We start from the raw sequence: 18173 nt of genomic DNA on the forward strand, positions 1-18173 counted from the left end.
TGGGATCAAAGTACAATGAGAAGGTTGGCATTAGAGGAGTGAAATGTGCGGGCTGGGTTGTAGTAGGAAAGTAGTGAGGTGAGGTAGGAGGGGTAGAGACGATCGAGTTCTTTAAAGCCAATGGTGAGGAGTTTCTGTTTGGTGCAAAGGTGGATGGGCAACCAGTGGAGTTTCTTGAGGAGCAGGGAAACATGATGGAGTCATGTTTGTCCCCACGGAGTGGATCTCATGGACTGGCCATCGCATGCACCAGATAATGCATGCATTCCCCACCGTTGTGGAATGCAGTGGTGTCAGCCAGCCTGATGGCCACTCTGGAATATGGTGTCTCTGAAAACCTTCTGGCTCTGCTAGGAACCCCCTTCCTGGAGAGTCAGGGGTCTGGAGGGGGCAGGAAATGGCCCAACTGCTGATCGGTTCTGGTACCAGCTTCCCTCTGGACTCACCTGGCTCTTTCTCCAGCCCCAGAGCAGTGGCCGGGCCCCCAAATCCTCCTTGCTCCTTTTACACAAATCTGTGGTCCAGGAACAAATGGACATTAACCCACCGAACCGAACTTATGTCCTCCTTCAACACAAACTTGTTTGTCATCCGAGCGATTTGAGGGAAGTGGCATGTGGGTGGGCCCTGGAGCGGGTACAGGGCATGTTAGTTTCTGCGTCCTTCAGGCCCTGTGGATTTCAGTCATAAGTCGCCACTGCATGACGGGCCATGGGCCCAGCTTTCTTCTACCCTTCCCTTCCCCTGATCTCCACTTGTGGATTTGTCCAAGCCCTCGTCTCCCCAAGTTCACTGGGCAAGTCTCAACTATCCTCTGGAAACGAATCTTGGTATCAGGAACCACAGGGGCGAGGGATTGGATCAGCTAATGCCTGTCAGTGCCCCAGCAGCACACTGAGTCTGCACTGTTTTCTCTGCTCCAGTGGTGCAGTAAGGCCGGTGTGCCAGGTACGAGGACAGCCAGGTTACACGCTGGACTTGGGCAGGTTCCCTGGTGCCAAATGCCAAGTTCTCCTGGGCCACTGGGGTTGTGGCGGACACTGGAGATGCGGGGTGGGGGACATGCCAGCCCTCTGCCCTAAGGCAATCTCAGGCCCAGCAGTCATGCCTTGACCAATCCTAAGCATCCTAAGAATCGCATCCGATTCTTCTGACGGTCACACTTGAAAGAATTGCATTTTAGTTTGACAGACATGCCTTGCAGATGGGCCACATGGCAGAACTGAAGGACCCGTCTGTCAGGGAGAGGGGGTCAGCTTGGTGGGATGCAGAAGGTCATCAACAAAATGGGAAATGAGGGACAAGGGGAAAAAACACGGGATGAAGAAGGAGGCCAGCACATCCTTCGGGAGACTGTCAGACAGAATGTGGCAGCGGTTAGAGTTTCGAACTGCAGAACTACAGAGCTGCAATGCTGTCTTACCTTCTGTGTGGCTTAGAGAAGCAGCATGATGGAGTGGATAGAGCACAGGCCTGGGAGTCATAAGGTCATGGGTTCTGATCCCGGCTTCGCCACTTGTCTGCTGTGTGACCTTGGGCAAGTCATTTCACTTCTCTGGGCCTCAGTTACCTCATCTGGAAAATGGGGGTTGAGACTGTGAGCCCGATGTGGGACACGGACCGTGTCCAACCTGATTTTCTTGCATCCACCGTGGAGTTTAGTACAGTGCCCAGCACACTGAGCGCTTAACAAATACCAGACTTATTATTAGTGAATAGAGCATGTGTGCCTGGGAATCAGAAGGACCTTGGTTCTCTCCCAACTTATCTTGTGCATGACCTTGGGCAAGTCATTTCATTTTTCTGTGCCTCAGTTCCTTCATCTGTAAAACGGGGGCTAAGACTGTGAGCCCCACCTGGAGCAAGGACTGTGTCCAACAATTATTTTCTACCTACCACAGCGCTTAGAACAATGTCTGACACATAGTAAGTGCTTAACAAATACCGTCAAACAGTTCTGAAGTGTAACCATTGACATTAAGAGGCGGGGCTATTGCTGGTCCATGCTGGGTCAGTCAGGGAGAGTCAGGGGTTTTGGATGGTACTTTCCAGGTCCCTCGGTGAGAGTCAGAGGGTGGAAAGGGGATAATCGAGTGAGTTGGATGGTCCGTGCTGGGTCACTAGGGGAGAATCAGGGGTATCGGATGGTCCATATTGGTTGACTTGGTGCGAGTCAGTGATAGAGAAGGGTTAATCAGGATTATTGTGTGGTCCATATTGGGTGACCGGAGGAAGAGCTTCCAACCTGTTTCCAGACATCAATTTGCCTTTCCCATGCTGGGTATAGGTGGGCTGTTTGGTGACTCCTATAGTGAGTGACTGAACTATCCCATATATTTTGAAGGGGGAGGAGGTGGGACAGAAGCACAAGGTTGCCATTGGGGTGGTTACATTTAGGTGGCTGACTTTGGGCTCGAGCTCTGAATCCCTGGGTGTGGTGTTGGATCCCCCAAATCTGACGGACCCCTGCAGGGCCAGCATGGACTTTGGAGGGTTCTGATCGCTTGGTGGTTCTGCTCCTTTGGCAAGTAGGGGCTGGAGGTGGGGCCTGTCTAAATTTCGGCCCTGAACTGGGTCAGTGCCCGCTTTCCTGGCACAGGGTATCCAAGGGCCAACTAGTCACCGATGCCTCCATGAGGGAGGGAATCTCTGCTTTTTCCTCTGGCTCCCACTTCTCCCCAGACACAACTGCAGCTTTTCACCTCCTTGGTCCCTGGAGGAGAGAGGAGATTTGCAAAGAACCCCCTCTCTCCCTCCTTCTCTCCCTCCCTCCCTCCCTCCCTCCCTTCTTGCCCCCCCCACCCCCCAATCAATGCATCTTCTTGCCTTTTACCCTGAGGCCAGGGACCCTGCCACTGAATTGTCTCCCCCTACCAGTTTCTGCTCTTGGGGTGGGTGGGCACTGGGGTCCCTGGGATGTCCCGTGGCTAACGGGTCTCCTTCCTGTCCCCTAGGCCCCAGTAGCCGTGAACGGAAACTCCAGCGGGACTGTCGACCTGATGAGCCGCTGGCAAAGACCCTTTTCCCCATCTTCGTCCTACTCACTGCCGACGTCCCTCCGCTCCAGCCTCATCATGCAGCATGGCAGGGCCGGGGGTAAGGCCTTTCCCCTCCCACTTCGCTCCTTCTCCTCTTCCCCCTCCCCTTCCTTGTCCTTTTCTTTATTCCCCTTCTCCTTCCCCTCCTCCTCCTGGCTCTTCTTCCTCCTTTTCTACCTCCTTCTCCTCATAACTGTCTCCTTTCCCTTTCCCTTTGCAAGTGTACAACAAACAAACCTACTTTATCTGGCCTCAAGGAGCTGACCATCTATTGGGGGAGAGAGGCAGACCAAAATTAGGGACCAACAGTGGGGGCAGGAGATAGGATGAGGCAGAGTAGGGTCAGGCTAAAGTCACCGAATCCACCACTGAATGGGCCCTATATATGGCTGCTGAGGGTGGCATCAAGCATATGAGGGCCGTGGCTGGTTATGGGGACTCTGTCAATCAATCAATCAATGGCATTTATTGAGTGCTTACTATATGCAGAGCACTGTTCTAAGCACTTGGGAGAGTAAAATACAAGAGATTTAGCAAGGAATTTTTCTTAGCGGAGGGGGTTTGGACCAGGGCTTTTGGGAGTGGGGAGAGCCAACCCGGTTCCTGAGCTATTTGCCGCTCTCCGGCTTGTTTCCACAGAGCCCGGCGAGACATGCTTCCAGCCTGCCCGAGGTCCCGACAGCCACAGCCCCACCAGCATAATCCCGATCTGCCGATCCTCTGAGGAGGAGAAGAAGGTCACGGTCATCAAGGCGCCGCACTACCCGGGCATCGGGCCCGTGGACGAGTCGGGCATCCCCACTGCCATCAGAACGGTGAGCAGCATCGGGGTCTGCACCCCACCCACCATCCCCTCTGGCAGAGGCCCCATCATAGGGTGGGCTGCAAGATGGGTGGTGGGCCTCAGGCCAGGATGCCAGTGGTCCCAGGATTGTGGGCCCCTTGCCAGGCAGGGCTTTTTGTGGGCCTCAGGCTGGGTATGCCAAGGACTGTGAGCCTTGGGCCAGGCATTTTGTGGACCTTGGGCTGGATGGGCTGTGGTCTGGAACTGGACAAATTCATGATGACTTGGGACACTTGACTGTCCTGTGGCAAGGAAACGTCACTGGCCCAGCCAATTTTTTTTTTTTTAAATGGTATTTGTTAAGCGTTTTCTGGGTGTCAAACACTGTTCTAAGAGCCGGGATAGTTAGAAGTTAATCAGGTTGTACACAGTCCCTGTCTTGCACATAGTGTCACAGTCTAAGTAGAAAGGAGAATTGGTGTTTAATCCCCATTTTAGAATTGAGGAAACTGAGGCACAGTGAAGTGACTTTCCCAAGGTCATACAGTAGGCAGCTGGCCGAGAACACCTGTCCTATGACTCCCAGGCCCATACTCTTCACACTAGGCAACACTGCTTCCAGATGACATTATCTCGCACTGTGTAACACACTAGCAGTATTCATTCATTCATACTTACTGAGCACTTACTGTGTGCAGAGTATTGCACTAAGCATTTGGGAGAGTACAATATAACAATAAACAGACACTTTCCCTGCCCGTCACAAGCTTAGGGTCTAGAGGGGGAGAATGACATGAATAGAAATAAAGTACAGATGTGGACATAAGTGCTGTGCAGCTGGGAGGGGGGATACAGGAAGCCCTTTTGGGCCCCTCACCTAGAGTGTTTTTCCACGGTGTTCTGAGCCACTCCCCCACCCCCGTTTCTAATCATGGTATTGATTAAACACGTTTCTGTGCTCCATGCTCTGCTAAGGGTTGAGGTAGAAACAGGATACTCAGTCCGGAGTTTCTGCATTCCCCTCCAAGTCGCTGTCCCCTTGTGGGCTGCGTCCAGCTCGGGTCAGGGCCCCGGAGTTTCCAAATTTCTAACTGCGTCCACCAGTGCCTCTCCCTGAGGTCTTGGCCCGACTGCCTCACTGGCCTTCTGAAGTCGGCCCCCGCCAGCCGCATCCGAGGAGCCGAGGGAGCCAGTGCTGTTGGGGGACGGGTGGATGGTGGGGCGGCACTCCAGGAACTCGAACTGGATGTGGAAAGGGGTGGGAGAATCCTGGAGGAGATGGAGAGCGGAGGGCGGGCTGGCTGACGCGGAGTAGGGGAGGAGGCAGGGGAGGGAGAGGCAGAGAGCAGCCTGATGCTGAGGGCTGGGATTGAGCAAAGAGGAGGTTGTTTCTGGAGGGGAGAGTTGTCTCAGGAGGGGAGAGTAGTTTCTTTAGGGGAGAGTTGTCTTAGGAGAAGAGAATTGTCCCAGGAGGGGAGACGTGTCTGGAGGGGAGAGTTTCTTAGGAGAGGGGAATTTTCTTAGGAGGGGGAAGCGTCTGTAGGGGAGAGTTGTTTTAGGAGGGGAGAGTTGTCTTAGGAGGGGAGAATTGTCTTAGTACAGGGGAAGAGTCTGGAGGGGAGAGTTGTCTCTGGGGGAAAGTGTTGTCTCTCCATGGGAGAAGTGTCTCTGGAGGGGAGAGCTGTCTCTGGAGGAGAGAGTTGACTCCGGAGGGGGAGAGCTTTCTCTGGAGGCAAGAGCTGTCTCTAGAGAGGAGAGCTGCCGCGAGGGGAGACAGTGGCAAAGTGGCTGGAATTGCAGGGCTGTAAGCAGCCAAGAGGACGCACCCGCCTTCTCCAGGAGCAGAGAGCCGGGGGCTGTCAAGGGCAAGAGGGCGAGAAGGAGAGGCGGCATGATGAGAGCGGCAGCGGGCCAGGTGGAAGGTTCTGGGGGTCGGAGCCCCGTCCCCCCCCGGCGAGGTCTGGTCCTGGCCCAGAGCTCTTTCCCAGGAGCGGGATGCAGGCGGGAGAGAGGCCCCGGAGGCCGAACCTGGAAAAGAGTGGAAAAGGTTGCCGAAACGACGAGGGGTAAGGCTGCGGAGGGTCGGGGGAAGGAAGGGGACTGGGCTCTTGAAGGGCAGAGAGAATCAATCAATCAGAGGTGTTTATTGAGCGCTCAGTTTGAGCAGAGCACTGTACTAGGCGCTTGGGAGAGCATGCTGCAGTTGGTGGAGAGAATGGGGGTCCTCTGCCTCCTCCCGGAGCAAAACTTTCCTTCCTGCCTGGCGGATCCAGCTGCTCGTGGGAGCCGTGCCCTGCAGTGGGTGTGTGATTCTGGCAGGGGGTGGCCTTTCCATCCCTGGAACCCCTTCCTTCCTCAAATCTGAGAGACAATTCCTCTCCCCCTGCTTCAAAGCCTTATTGAAAGCACATCTCCTCCAAGAGGTCTTCCCAGCCTAAGCCCCACTTTTCCTCATCCCGCACTCCTTTCTGCATCACCCTGACTTGCTCCCTTTGTCCTTCTCCCTCTCCTCCTCGGCCCACAGCACTTATGTATATATATGTAATTTTATTTATATTCATTCATTCAATAGTATTTATTGAGCATTTACTATGTGCAGAGCACTGTACTAAGCTATTGGAATGTACAAATCGGTAACAGATAGAGACAGTCCCTGCCCTTTGATGGGCTTTCAATGTCTGTCTTCCACATCACCCCCTACCCCCAACCCCCCAGACCTGTGAGCTCATTGTGGACAGGGAATGTCACTGTTTATTGTTGTATTGTACTTTCCCAAGCGCTTAGTACAGTGGTCTGCCAATATTAAGGACTTAACAAATATGACTGAATGAATGAATTTCCCAGGAGCCCAAAGCACTGGCATGGCCGCGGGACAGGAAGTGGTCAGAGCATGGGGCATGGTATAGTGGATATAGTATAGGCCTGGGAAGCAGAAGGTCATGGGTTCTAATCCTAGCTCTGCCACTTGTCTGCTTTGTGACTTTGGGTAAGTCACTTCACTTTGCTGTGCCTCAGTTACCTCACTTGGAAAATTGGGATTGAGACTGTGAGCCCCATGTGGGAGAGGAACTGTGTCCAACCCGATGTTCTTGTATCTACCCCACCGCTTAATAGAGTGCCTGGCACATAGTAAGTGCTTAATAACTGCCATAATTATTGTTATTATTATTACCCGGGTCAGGGAGACAGCGCCCATTTCTGGGGTGACGCCAGGCCCTGGATTCCATTATTTCACTTTGGAATTTCTGCTTTGTCACTCAGAAATGACCCCAGTAGACAGGAGAACCGGAAGAATTTCAGGCGGCTCTAGGGGCGGGGGTCTGGGAGCAGAGATGTCCAGGATGTCCAAGGGCAGGGGAGACTGGCTTGGGGACAGCTGGGATGTTCTGCAGTCCCCAAGTGGGGCGGGGCTGGCCTGGGTTAGTTTAAGGGGCTGAAAGCTGAATTTAGGGTTGGTGCTGAGCCCCCCGCGAGATCCAATCTTGGGTTTCTCCAGCGGCCTGGGAGGTAAGGTCTCCCTGCTCACCCCTGGGCACTAGCACATGATCATCTAGGTTTTGCTTCCTTCCTCATGGCCCGGTGGATCCAACCGATGCTGTCAGTTCGCTCCTCCTGGGCCCAGGAGATGCTGTTAAGACCTTCCCCTTCTCCTCCTCCATCTCAGTCAATCAATCATATTTATTGAGCGCTTACTGTGTGCAGAGCACTGTACTAAGCACTTGGGAGAGTACAATATAACAATATAACAGAGTTGGTAGACATGGTCAGTTCCTGCCCCCAGCGAGCTTATGGCGGTGAAGGAAACTTCTCCTGACCGCCCTCTCCCAACCCAGGAGCCCCCCAAATCTTTCCAGGTCCCCTGCCAAGCACTCGGAGTGGATCAGGGTCCTAGGGGTGGTGGGAGTCAGGAGTCGCTTAGTACAATGCTCTGCACACAGTAAATGCTCAGTAAATATAATTGAATGAACCTCTGGGAGCCAGTGGATGCTTGGAGAACTGGAGAAGCAGCGTGGCCTAGTGGGTAGAGCATCGGCCTAGAAATCAGAAGGACCTGGGTTCTAATTATGGCCTCGCCACTTGTCTGCTATGGGTCCTTGGACAAGTCACTACACTTCTCTGTGCCTCAGTTCCCACACCTGTAAAATGAGGGACTATGAGTCCTATGTGGGACACCCGATTATTTTGTATCTATTCCAGCATTTGGAACACTGCCTGGCACATAGTAAATGCTTAAAAAATACCATTATTATTACTAGAGATCCACAACGCCCCTCCCCCTTTACTGTCTCCCACCCCTTCCTCTTCCCCCCAACCCCCAATCCCTCCCCACCCCTCGGCAGTGCAGCACCGCTGTTCTCAAGGATCAGGGGGAGCTTTTAGGAAGGGTTAGGGGTTTCCCGTTACCCTAAAAGGTCCTGAATTCTGTATCCCCAGCCGCAGCAAGGGAGCGGAGTAGAGAGGAGGCCCTCTCTCTAGGGTCTCCTTATAAAGAAGGCAGATTTGGAGCCCGGTTCCAAGGAAAGCCTCCAGACATGGGAAGGAAACCCCGCTGCCACATTCCTTTCCATAACCCGCACCACGGGCCAACTGGGGCCGCCCTCGGGCTCGGAGCTTCGTCCACCGCCTGCTCCCCGGGGCCGCTTGGGCCTAGGCCCACCTGCGGGCGCTGTCTCTCGGCCCCAGTGACCCCAGCCTCATCTCTGTCTCTTTCCTGGGCCACAATACCCCCTTCTCCGCTGCCTAGCGGTGGCCTATGAAACTCACCAATCTGCCTTGCCGAGGGGCAGAGAAGGGTTGGCGCAGTGGATAGACCTTGGGCCCGGGAGTCGGAATGTCACGCACTCTAATCCTAGCTCTGCCACTTGTCTGCTGTGTGGCCTTGGGTGAGTTGCTTCACTTCTCTGAGCCTCAGTTACCTCATCTGTAAAAGGGGGATTGAGTCCGTGTCCAACCCAGTTTGCTTGTAATATTCATTCAATAGTATTTATTGAGCGCTCACTAGGTGCAGAGCACTGTACTAAGCTATTGGAATGTACAAATCGGCAACAGATAGAGACAGTCCCTGCCCTTTGACGGGCTTACAGTCTAATTGAAATGGTATTTGTTAAGCACTTACTATAAGCCAAGCACTGTTCTAAACGCTGGGGGTAATAATGATGACATTTGTTAAGTGCTTACTATGTGCAAAGCACTATTCTAAGCGCTAGAAAGGATACAAGGTGATCAGGTTGTCCCACATGGGGCTCACAGTCTTAATCCCCATTTTACAGATGAGGGAACTGAGGCCCAGAGAAGTGAAGTGACTTGCCCAAAGTCACGCAGCTGACAAGCGGCTGAGCCGGGATTTGAACCCATGACCTCTGACTCCCAAGCCTAGGTTCTTTCCACTGAGCCACGCTGCTTCTCCTTAGATACAGGGTCATCGGTTGTCCCATGTGGGGCTCACAGTCTTAATCCCCATTTTACAGATGAGGTAACTGAGGCACAGAGAAGTTAAATAGCTTGTCCAAGATCACACAACAGACAAGTGGCGGAGCTGGAATTAGAACCCATGTCCTCTGACTCCCAAGCCCACGCGCTTTCCACTAAGCCACGCTGCTTCTCTGTATCCACCCCAGCACTTAGTACAGTGCCTGGCACATAGTAAGCGCTTAACAAATACAATTATTATCATCATTAGTAATAGTAGTAGTAGCTGTGTGACTCAATGGAAAGAGCCCGGGCTTGGGAGTCAGAGGTCATGGGTTCTAATCCTGACGCCGCCACTTGTCAGCTGTGTGACTTTGGACAAGTCACTTCACTTCTCTGTGCCTCAGTTACCTCATCTGTAAAATGGGGATTAAGACTGTGAACCCCATGTGGGACAACCTGATTACCTTGTTTCCTCCCCAGTGCTTAGAACAGTGCTTGACACATAGTAAGCGTTTAACAAATACCATTATTATTATTATTATTATCATTATTAATTGGCAACGTTAAAGGAAATCGAATGGGCCAGGCTAAATGCAGCTTCCCCTGACTAGGGTGACAATTCCCCTCTTCCGCGCCCCTCCCCCACCGCCGTCACATTCCCCGAGTGACCCCCAGTCTGGAACTGGCATTGCCGGGGGCACCTGTGTCTCCCTTGATTTTATTCTAAGCGCCAGTCTCTCCTTCCCCAACCCCGTGCAGCTTTCTACGAAGTGTTTCGTGTGATGACAAGGCGTTACAATGCGTGGACACCGGAGTGCCCCTCCTCTCTGCCACCTCCGGTTGGGTAAAGGGGCGTCAGGCCTCGCCTGCCTCGATTTCCCCCCACGAAAGCACGCAGGGAAACGGATAGAGCGGTCTGCCCCTGGCCGAGGCCACCCCTTAGCGGCCAGCGTCTCGAGGCTCGCCGGGCCGGTGCCCAGGGGACCGGTTCTGGGCTAGGCCCAAGTCTCAAGGGCCAGAAAGGGTTAAGGGTCTGGGGTGCAAAATGTGCGGACCCGAACTGAAGGCGGAAACGTCCCCAGGTATGGGAGGGGAGGGACCGGGAAGATGAGATGGAGCGGTCCAGGGAACGGGGCCACGGCTGAGGCGTTACGGGGTTCAGTACAGAGCTTAGTACCCAGCATCTACTGCAGTGCCTGACGCTTAGTAAGTGCTTTATGAATACCACAAAAAACCAAAATAAAATGGGATAATGTCATCTCTGGTGTCCAAGCTACCGGGCATTCCTGAACTGTACCACCACAGTAGTCCTTAATCGCTTAGTACAGTGCTTTGTATGCCGAAAGCGCTCGGTATGGTTGAATGAATGAACGAATGGTCAAAGAGTGCCCACTCTGTACCTCGTGCTGGGGTAGATGCAATCAGATGAGATGCAGTCCCTGTCCCACTCAGGTTCGTGATCTTAGAGGGAAGGAGAGCCGGGATCAATCAGTCAGTCAAGCAGTGTGGCCCAGTGGGAAGAGCACGGGCCTGGGAGTCAGAGGATCTGTAATCTCAGCTCTTCCAGTTGCTTGCTGTGGACCGAGGACATATAACTTGACTTCTCCATGCCTCAGTTCCCTCAACTGTAAAATGGGGGTTCAATACTTGTTCTTCCTCCTTCTTAAACTGTGTGGCCCGTGTGGGACAGGGACTTTGTTTGACCTCCCTGACCTGTACCTAGCCTAGCATTTAGGACAGTGTTTGAAACATAGTAAGCACTTAACAAATACCGTAGAAAAGGGAAAAAAAATCGATGGTATTAAAACAGCGCTTGACACGTAGTAAGCACTGAACAAATACCGTTGTTATTATTGTTAATAATATATAGCAATAATATAATAATTATTATTAATAATATTAATAGCGATGGCATTTGTTCAGCGCTTACTATGCGCCAAGCACTGTTCCAAGCGCTGGGATGAATACCCTAAACAGGGAAGGGGCTGACGACAGGCCTTTCGTTTGCAGACGGTGGACAGGCCAAAGGATTGGTACAAGACCATGTTCAAGCAGATCCATACAGTGCACAAGCCAGGTATGTATCTGCCCGCTGCCGCCGCTTGGTGTGGGAACCGTGGAGCCCGTCCGAGGTTGTGCCCACCCCTCTGCCCCCCGGACCTGAGCTACCCTCCAGGTGCAGGCCCAAAGCCGTGGTTTCCCCCACTTCTTCCTGGGCTGGACTCAAAGCCTCACTTCCCTGGCTCTCTGACCAGACCTGAGAGCTTCCGAGTGGGTCTGGGGAGACCTAGAATTTAATTTTTTTGGCTAGTTAGTCCTAGAAAGCTTGCTCACCCTCAAGTCAACCATAGTATGTGCTGCAAGCTTACTGTTGCTTGGGAGAGGACATTAGAGTTAGTTAGACGCAACCTCTGCCCTCAAGGAGCTGGTGGTCTATTGTGTACAGAGCACTGCACTAAGCACTTGGGAGAGGAGAGCAGTTAGACAACCCGATCTCTGCCCACCAAGCACGTTGAAGGAGGAGGATCTCCATCCACTCGGACCCTCTTCCATGCCTCCGTCCTTGCCTCCCCACACTGGTGGAGGACGGTTGGTGGTGGGCGGTCAGAGCCTGCCCCACCATCGCTCTGCCCCACCGTCCCTTTTATGTCGCACGTTTCTTTCTCAGGTGGGTGAGTGGGGACCAGTTAGAGCCCAGTTGCAGCAGCATATGCCAATGGCAGGGAGCGGTGGCTGAGGCAAATTTGCAGGGGCCACCTAAGCAGACCAGCTGGGCCCAGGGAGATGGAAAGTGTGGCGGATGATTGGCCCGATCCAACGCTAATGGCATTTGCATTGGCATTTGCTATTGCATTGATTATTGGCATTTGCCACAGCACCATGTAACATATGAATTTTCTCTTTCCAGATGATGACACCGACATGTACCACACTCCGTACACCTACAATGCCGGTAGGACTCTTGCCTTCAGCTGGGGGGGGGAGGGGCTAGGAGGGGCCAGGAAGAGTGGTGGAGGGGGGGAAGGAACTGGGGACCCGAGGGCTAGAAGGTGGCAGCGGGCTGGGGGGCCGGGAGGAGTGTCATGGTTGAGAACTGGGATGCTGGGGGACTGGAGGTGATGTTTGCTTGGTAAAATGCTCCCCTGCTAGACAGACAGCCCTCCCTGGTCAGTACCTCTGCAAGGATCCACAGGGTTTTGGCCCAGGGCCTTGCTCAAGGATCATCTCTGCCATTTACAGCTTGGCTCAGTGGAAAGAACCCGGGCTTTGGAGTCCGAGGTCATGGGTTCAAATTCCGGCTCTGCCACCTGTCAGCTGTGTGACTGTGGGCAAGTCACTTAACTTCTCTGTGCCTCAGTTACCTCATCTGTAAAATGAGGATTAAGACTGTGAGCCCCATGGGGGACAACCTGATTCCCCTCTGTCTACCCCAGCGCTTAGAACAGTGCTCTGCACATAGTAAGCGCTTAACAAATACCAACATTATTATTTACACTTGTGCATGGTCTGGGGGAGGGGTACTGGTGGGAGACAGGAGACCCGGGTTCTAGTCCTGGCTCTGTCACCAGCCTTCTGTGTGACCTTGGGCAACTCACTTCACCTCTCTGGGCCTCCGTTTCTCATCTCTAAAATGAGGATAATCATATCTGCATCACTGGGATGTGGCAGGGACAAGCTGAGTGATGTTTCTAGGCAGTAAACTCCTTGAGGAGAAGCAGTATGGTCTAGTGGAGAGAGCACGGGCCTGGGAGTCAGAAGGACCTGGATTCTAATACCAGCTCTACCAATTGCTTACTGTGTGACTTTGGGCAAGTCACTTAACTTCTCTGTGCATGTGTTTCCCCAACTGTAAAATGGCGATACCTGTTCTCCCTCCTACTTAAACTTAGATTGTGAGGTCCATGAGGGAGAGGGACTGTCTGACTTAATAAAATTGTACCTTCCCCAGGGCTTAGAACAGTGTCTGACACATAGTAAATACTTAACACATACCATTAAAAAAAGGTGGGGGGAGGAATGGTGTTTAGTGACTATACTGCATTCCCCTAAGCACTCAGTACAGTGCTCTGCACAGAGTAGGCACCTGGTACAATGCTCTGCACACAGTAGGCACCCACTACAGTGTTCTGCACACAGAAGGCAATCAGTAAATCTACCGCCCACCCCGCACGCTCCGCTCCTCTGCCGCCCACCTCCTCACCGTCCCTCGGTCTCGCCTATCCCGCCGTCGACCCCTGGGTCACGTCCTCCCGCGGTCCTGGAACGCCCTCCCTCCTCACCTCCGCCAAACTGATTCTCTTTCCCTCTTCAAAACCTTACTCAAAAATCACCTCCTCCAAGAGGCGTTCCCTGACTGAGCTCCTCTTCCCCCCTACTCCCTCTGCCATCCCCCCTTTACCTCTCCGCAGCTAAAACCTCATTTTCCCCTTTTCCCTCTGCTCCTCCACCTCTCCCTTCCCATCCCCACAGCACTGTACTCGTCCGCTCGACTGTATATATTTTCTTTACCCTATTTATTTTGTTAATGAATTGTACATCGCCTCGATTCTATTTAGTTGCCATTGTTTTTACGAGATGTTCTTCCCCTTGACGCTGTTTAGTGCCATTGTTCTTGTCTGTCCGTCTCCCCCGATTAGACTGTAAGCCCGTCAAACGGCAGGGACTGTCTCTATCTGTTGCCGACTTGTTCATCCCAAGCGCTTAGTCCAGTGCTCTGCACATAGTAAGCGCTCAATAAATACTATTGAATGAATGAATTTCTCTATAATGGGGAGAGGCAGGGTTCATTATCCCCATTTAACAGGTGAGGAAACGGAGACCCAGAAAGGTTGACTAACGGGCTCAAGGGCACACAGCAGGCCCATCTCAGAGCTGGGACTAGAAACCCAGGTCTTCTGCTCCCCAGGAGGCAGGGGGCGGGAGCTCTCTCCACCGGCACCCACAGCAGGGCTTCAGTATGTGCAGGATTCCACATGTACACAGGCAAAATGTGCACCTGGGTTTGGAGTTTGGTTGGGGATACCAGGCAACTAGCCTGTTTGGGGGTGCCCCAAAAGGTTTTTCAACCCTGTGAATGCTTGCCCTCTCCCCACAGGTTTATACCACCCCACGACCACCAATCAGCCTCATCCCGCAGCAAAGACCCAGACCTACCGGCCCCTGTCCAAGAGTCTCTCAGACAATGGGCCTGAGGTCTTCAAGGAAACGCCGTCCCTGCCGCCACCCCCCCACATCCCACCGCCCATCCCACCTCTGCGGCCCCGGGACCGGGAAAAGTGAGAGAACTACTCTGGTGGGGGGGGGGGGGGAGGCTGGGGGGCTTGAGAGGGGCGGGGGGGGGAGACAGAGGAGAGGAGGGTGGGGTGGGGGGTGGAGGCCAGGCGATTGGGGAAGGGGCTGGAGGGGAAATGGAGAGTGTACTCTGCTCTCCCAAGCACTTAGTTCAGTGCTCTGCACACAATTAGTGCTCAATAAGTACCATTGGTAACGGTAATGATGGGGAGACATGGAAGGGACTGGTGGGGACATGGAGAGGAGGCTGGAGCCTGGGGGGAGGGAAGTAGGGGGCTGGGGAAGGGGCTGATCGGGAATTGGTGAGAAGGGGCCCAGGAGCAAAGGCAGGAAAGAGGGGACTGGGCTGAGGAGAAGGGAATCCCTACCTTCTACCTGTGGGGAGCCCCCCGTTGGCCTTTCTCCGTCACCCCACCCCATCTAGACTGTAAACTCCGTGTAGGCAGGGAATGTGTCTGTTTATTGTTGTATGGTACTTTCCCAAGCACTTAGTACAGTGATGGGCACACGGTAAGCACTCAATAAATGCCACTGAATGAGTGAATGAAAAAACAGCCAGCCCTTGAACAATCATTTACTGTTACATTCATTCATTCATTCAGTAGTATTTATTGAGCGCTTACTATGTGCAGAGCACTGTACTAAGCGCTTGGAATGTACAAATCGGTAACAGATAGAGACAGTCCCTGCCCTTTGATGGGTTTACAGAGTAATCGGGGGAGACAGACAAAAACAATAGCAATAAATAGGATCAAGGGGATGAACATCTCATTAGAACAATAGCAAATAAATAGAATCAAGGTGAGGTACATCTCATTAGCAAAATAAATAGGGTAATGATAAAGAGGGTAATGACAGAGTTGATTCAACGCTTAATCTCTGCTTAGCACTGAAGTAGAAACTGATAATCAGATTCAACACAGTCCCTGTGGCACCTGGGGCCCTGAGTCTAACAGGAAGGGAGAGCAGGAATCTTCTCCCCATTGTACAGATTAGGAAACTGAGGACCAGAAGAGAGTAAGTGATTTGCCCAGGAATGCCTAACTGTCTAGGCTCAGGAGCGGGGACTTAAGCATGGGTCTCTTGACTCCAAGATCCACACTCTTTCCATTAGGCAATGCTGCCTCCCAGCCATCAGGCTTTGGGATGTTGCAGGGAGGGAGGTTCAAACTCAGGTTGTGGGGGTGGGGCATCCAGCCACCAATTATTATTATTATAATAATAGTATTTGTTAAGCTCTTACGTGTGCCAAGCACTGTTCTAAGCTCTGGGGTAGATACACGGTAATCAGGTTGTCCCATGTGGGGCTCACAGTCTTAATCCCCATTTTACAGATGAGGTAACTGAGGCAAAGAGAAGTGAAGTGATTTGCCCAAAGTCACACAGCTGACAGGTGGTGGAGCCGGGATTAGAACCCATGACTTCTGACTCCCAAGCCCATGCCCCTTCCAGCCTACTACTCTGCCCAGCAGAAGACTCGGCCTGAGACGCTCATGGCCCAGAAGAGTATCCAGGCTGAGGGTCTGACCAGGTTCATGAGTGGGTTCCTCAGTGATGGGTCATTAGTAAGAGCAGCAGCGATGGCATTTTCAGTGCCCTCAGGGCATGGGGCACTGTACTGAGCACTTGCAAAAGTAAAGGAGAAGCACAAGGCACATTCGCTGTCCTTGAGGAACTTCCACTCTAGTTGGGAGAGAGGTTTACAGCAGAATGATAGGTTATCAGACAGAACTGGTCAGTATTAGTCAGTATGGGAATGGGGGTGGCCTCCATGTTGAATCACTGTCCTCTCCTGTTTTGGGAGTTTCTGGGTGTTAAAAGTGTGGAGTCTCCTGCTCCAGCCTGTGGGTGACCTTGGGCAAAGCACTTGGCCTCTCTGGCCCCCACTTTCCTCCTCCGACGAATGGGGATAAAATGATGATGCTCTCCCTCATTCTTAGACTGACCCCCATGTGGGAGAGGGATGGGGTCCAATCTGACTGCACTGTATCTTCCCCAGTGCTGGATACAGTGCTCAGCACAGAGTGTATGGTGACTCAGAGCCTTTACCTCCAGGATTTGCTCATCATGAAAGACTCTGGGCTGTGGGGCTGTTGGACTGAGAGACTGTGGACTGGAGAACCGTGAGACTGCAGAACTATCAATCAATCATATTATTGAGTAGTTAATGTGTGCAGAGCACTGTACTAGGTGCTTGGGAGAGTACAGTATAGCAGAATTGGTAGACACATTTTCTGCCCAAAACGAGCTTACAGTCTAGGGGGGGGCAGACATTAAAGTAAATTGCATCTTTGTACATCAGTGCTGTGGTGCTGAGGGTAAGGTGAATAGAGGGTACAAATATAAGTGCAAGGGTGACGGGAGGAGGAGAAATGAGGGCTTAGTGTCAGCGAAGGCCTTTTGGAGGAGATGTGATTTTAGTAAGGCTTTGAAGGAAGGGAGCGTGATCAAGGATATCAAGGGGGAGGGAGTTCCAGGACAGAGGGAAGATGTGGGCGAGACAGATGAGATATAGGTAGGTGAGTAGGTTGGCATTACAGGAGTGAAGGAAATCAGTGCAGTAAGATAAGAGGGGGCAAGGTGATTGAACGCTTTAAAGTCAATGGTAAGGATGGTTGCCAATCCACTGTAAGTACTTGTGGAGTGAGGAGACATAGGCCGAAATTTCTTTTGGAAAAAATAATCTGGGCAGCAAAGTGAAGTATGGATTCGAGTAGGGAGTGACATTAGGCAGGGAGGTCAGCAAGGAGGCTAATACAGTAGTCAAGGCAGGATCGGATAAGTGCTTGGGACAGTGTAATAGCCCTTTGGACGGAGAGGAGATGATGGATTTTAGCAATGTTATGAAGGTAGAATTGACCGTATATGGTGACAGTTTATGTGGATTGAATGAGAGGAGTCTGTGGAACTGTGGGCTGCCAGGCTGCAGGACGGTGGGATTGTGGGCTGCGGGACTGTAGACTGTAAGGTTGTGGCACTGTCAGTGGCGGGGCTGCGGGGCTGCCACTGCTCCTTTGGCCTGTCCCACCTCAGACAGCCACCTTGGAACCACCTTTGAGAGGGGTGGCAGGTGCTAGACCGCTCACCGCCCCACACGTCTCATCCCAGGCATGACTGGGACCCCCCGGACAGGAAGGTGGACACCCGGAAGTTCCGTTCTGAGCCCAGGAGCATCTTTGAGTACGAGCCGGGGAAATCGTCCATCCTCCAGCACGAAAGGCCGGTGAGTGTCTATCCCCTGGCGGGGCCGGGGACAGTGGCAATCAGGCCTCAGATGAAGTCTTGCCAGCTAGTGGAGGCAGAGGGTGGCAGATCAGGGGACGTGGTGCGGGGGCACCATCCAGTGGTGCCAGGAGAGGGGACGTGGCTCGGGCATCAGCACCCAGCAGCCTACACTGTGTCCCGCTCTGTGATACCACCCTTTCAGAACCAACCTCTTCTTTCCTGCAGAGCTCCAGCCCTTGTCTGTCTCATTCAGGGAGAGAGGGTGTGTGCCCATGGCCAAGGAAGGGGGTGAGAGCTCAGCCCTCTATGCTGGAAACCTTCCCACAGAGGCTTGGCACAGGGGCTGGAATGATGAGAAGTAGGATGGTCAAGTGAGTAGAGCACAGTCCTGGGAGTCAGAAAGATCTAGGTTCTACTCCTGG

General features: G+C 52.8%; 1 protein-coding gene across 10 annotated transcripts in view; it reads left to right on the forward strand.

Annotated features, from left to right (window-relative positions):
* The window catches only part of SORBS2 (sorbin and SH3 domain containing 2), a 115024-nt gene that overhangs the window by 57083 nt on the left and 39768 nt on the right, over positions 1–18173 (forward strand). For all 10 annotated transcript variants that reach the window (XM_029076591.2, XM_029076594.2, XM_029076585.1 and 7 more), the window contains 6 exons: positions 2955–3096; positions 3678–3853; positions 11245–11311; positions 12143–12187; positions 14330–14510; positions 17635–17749. In XM_029076591.2, the coding sequence (XP_028932424.1) occupies positions 2955–3096; positions 3678–3853; positions 11245–11311; positions 12143–12187; positions 14330–14510; positions 17635–17749 (726 nt within the window). The remainder of the gene's footprint in view (positions 1–2954; positions 3097–3677; positions 3854–11244; positions 11312–12142; positions 12188–14329; positions 14511–17634; positions 17750–18173) is intronic.

Source organism: Ornithorhynchus anatinus, chromosome 12 (assembly GCF_004115215.2).
Source record: "Ornithorhynchus anatinus isolate Pmale09 chromosome 12, mOrnAna1.pri.v4, whole genome shotgun sequence".
Taxonomy (NCBI): Eukaryota; Metazoa; Chordata; class Mammalia; order Monotremata; family Ornithorhynchidae; genus Ornithorhynchus; species Ornithorhynchus anatinus.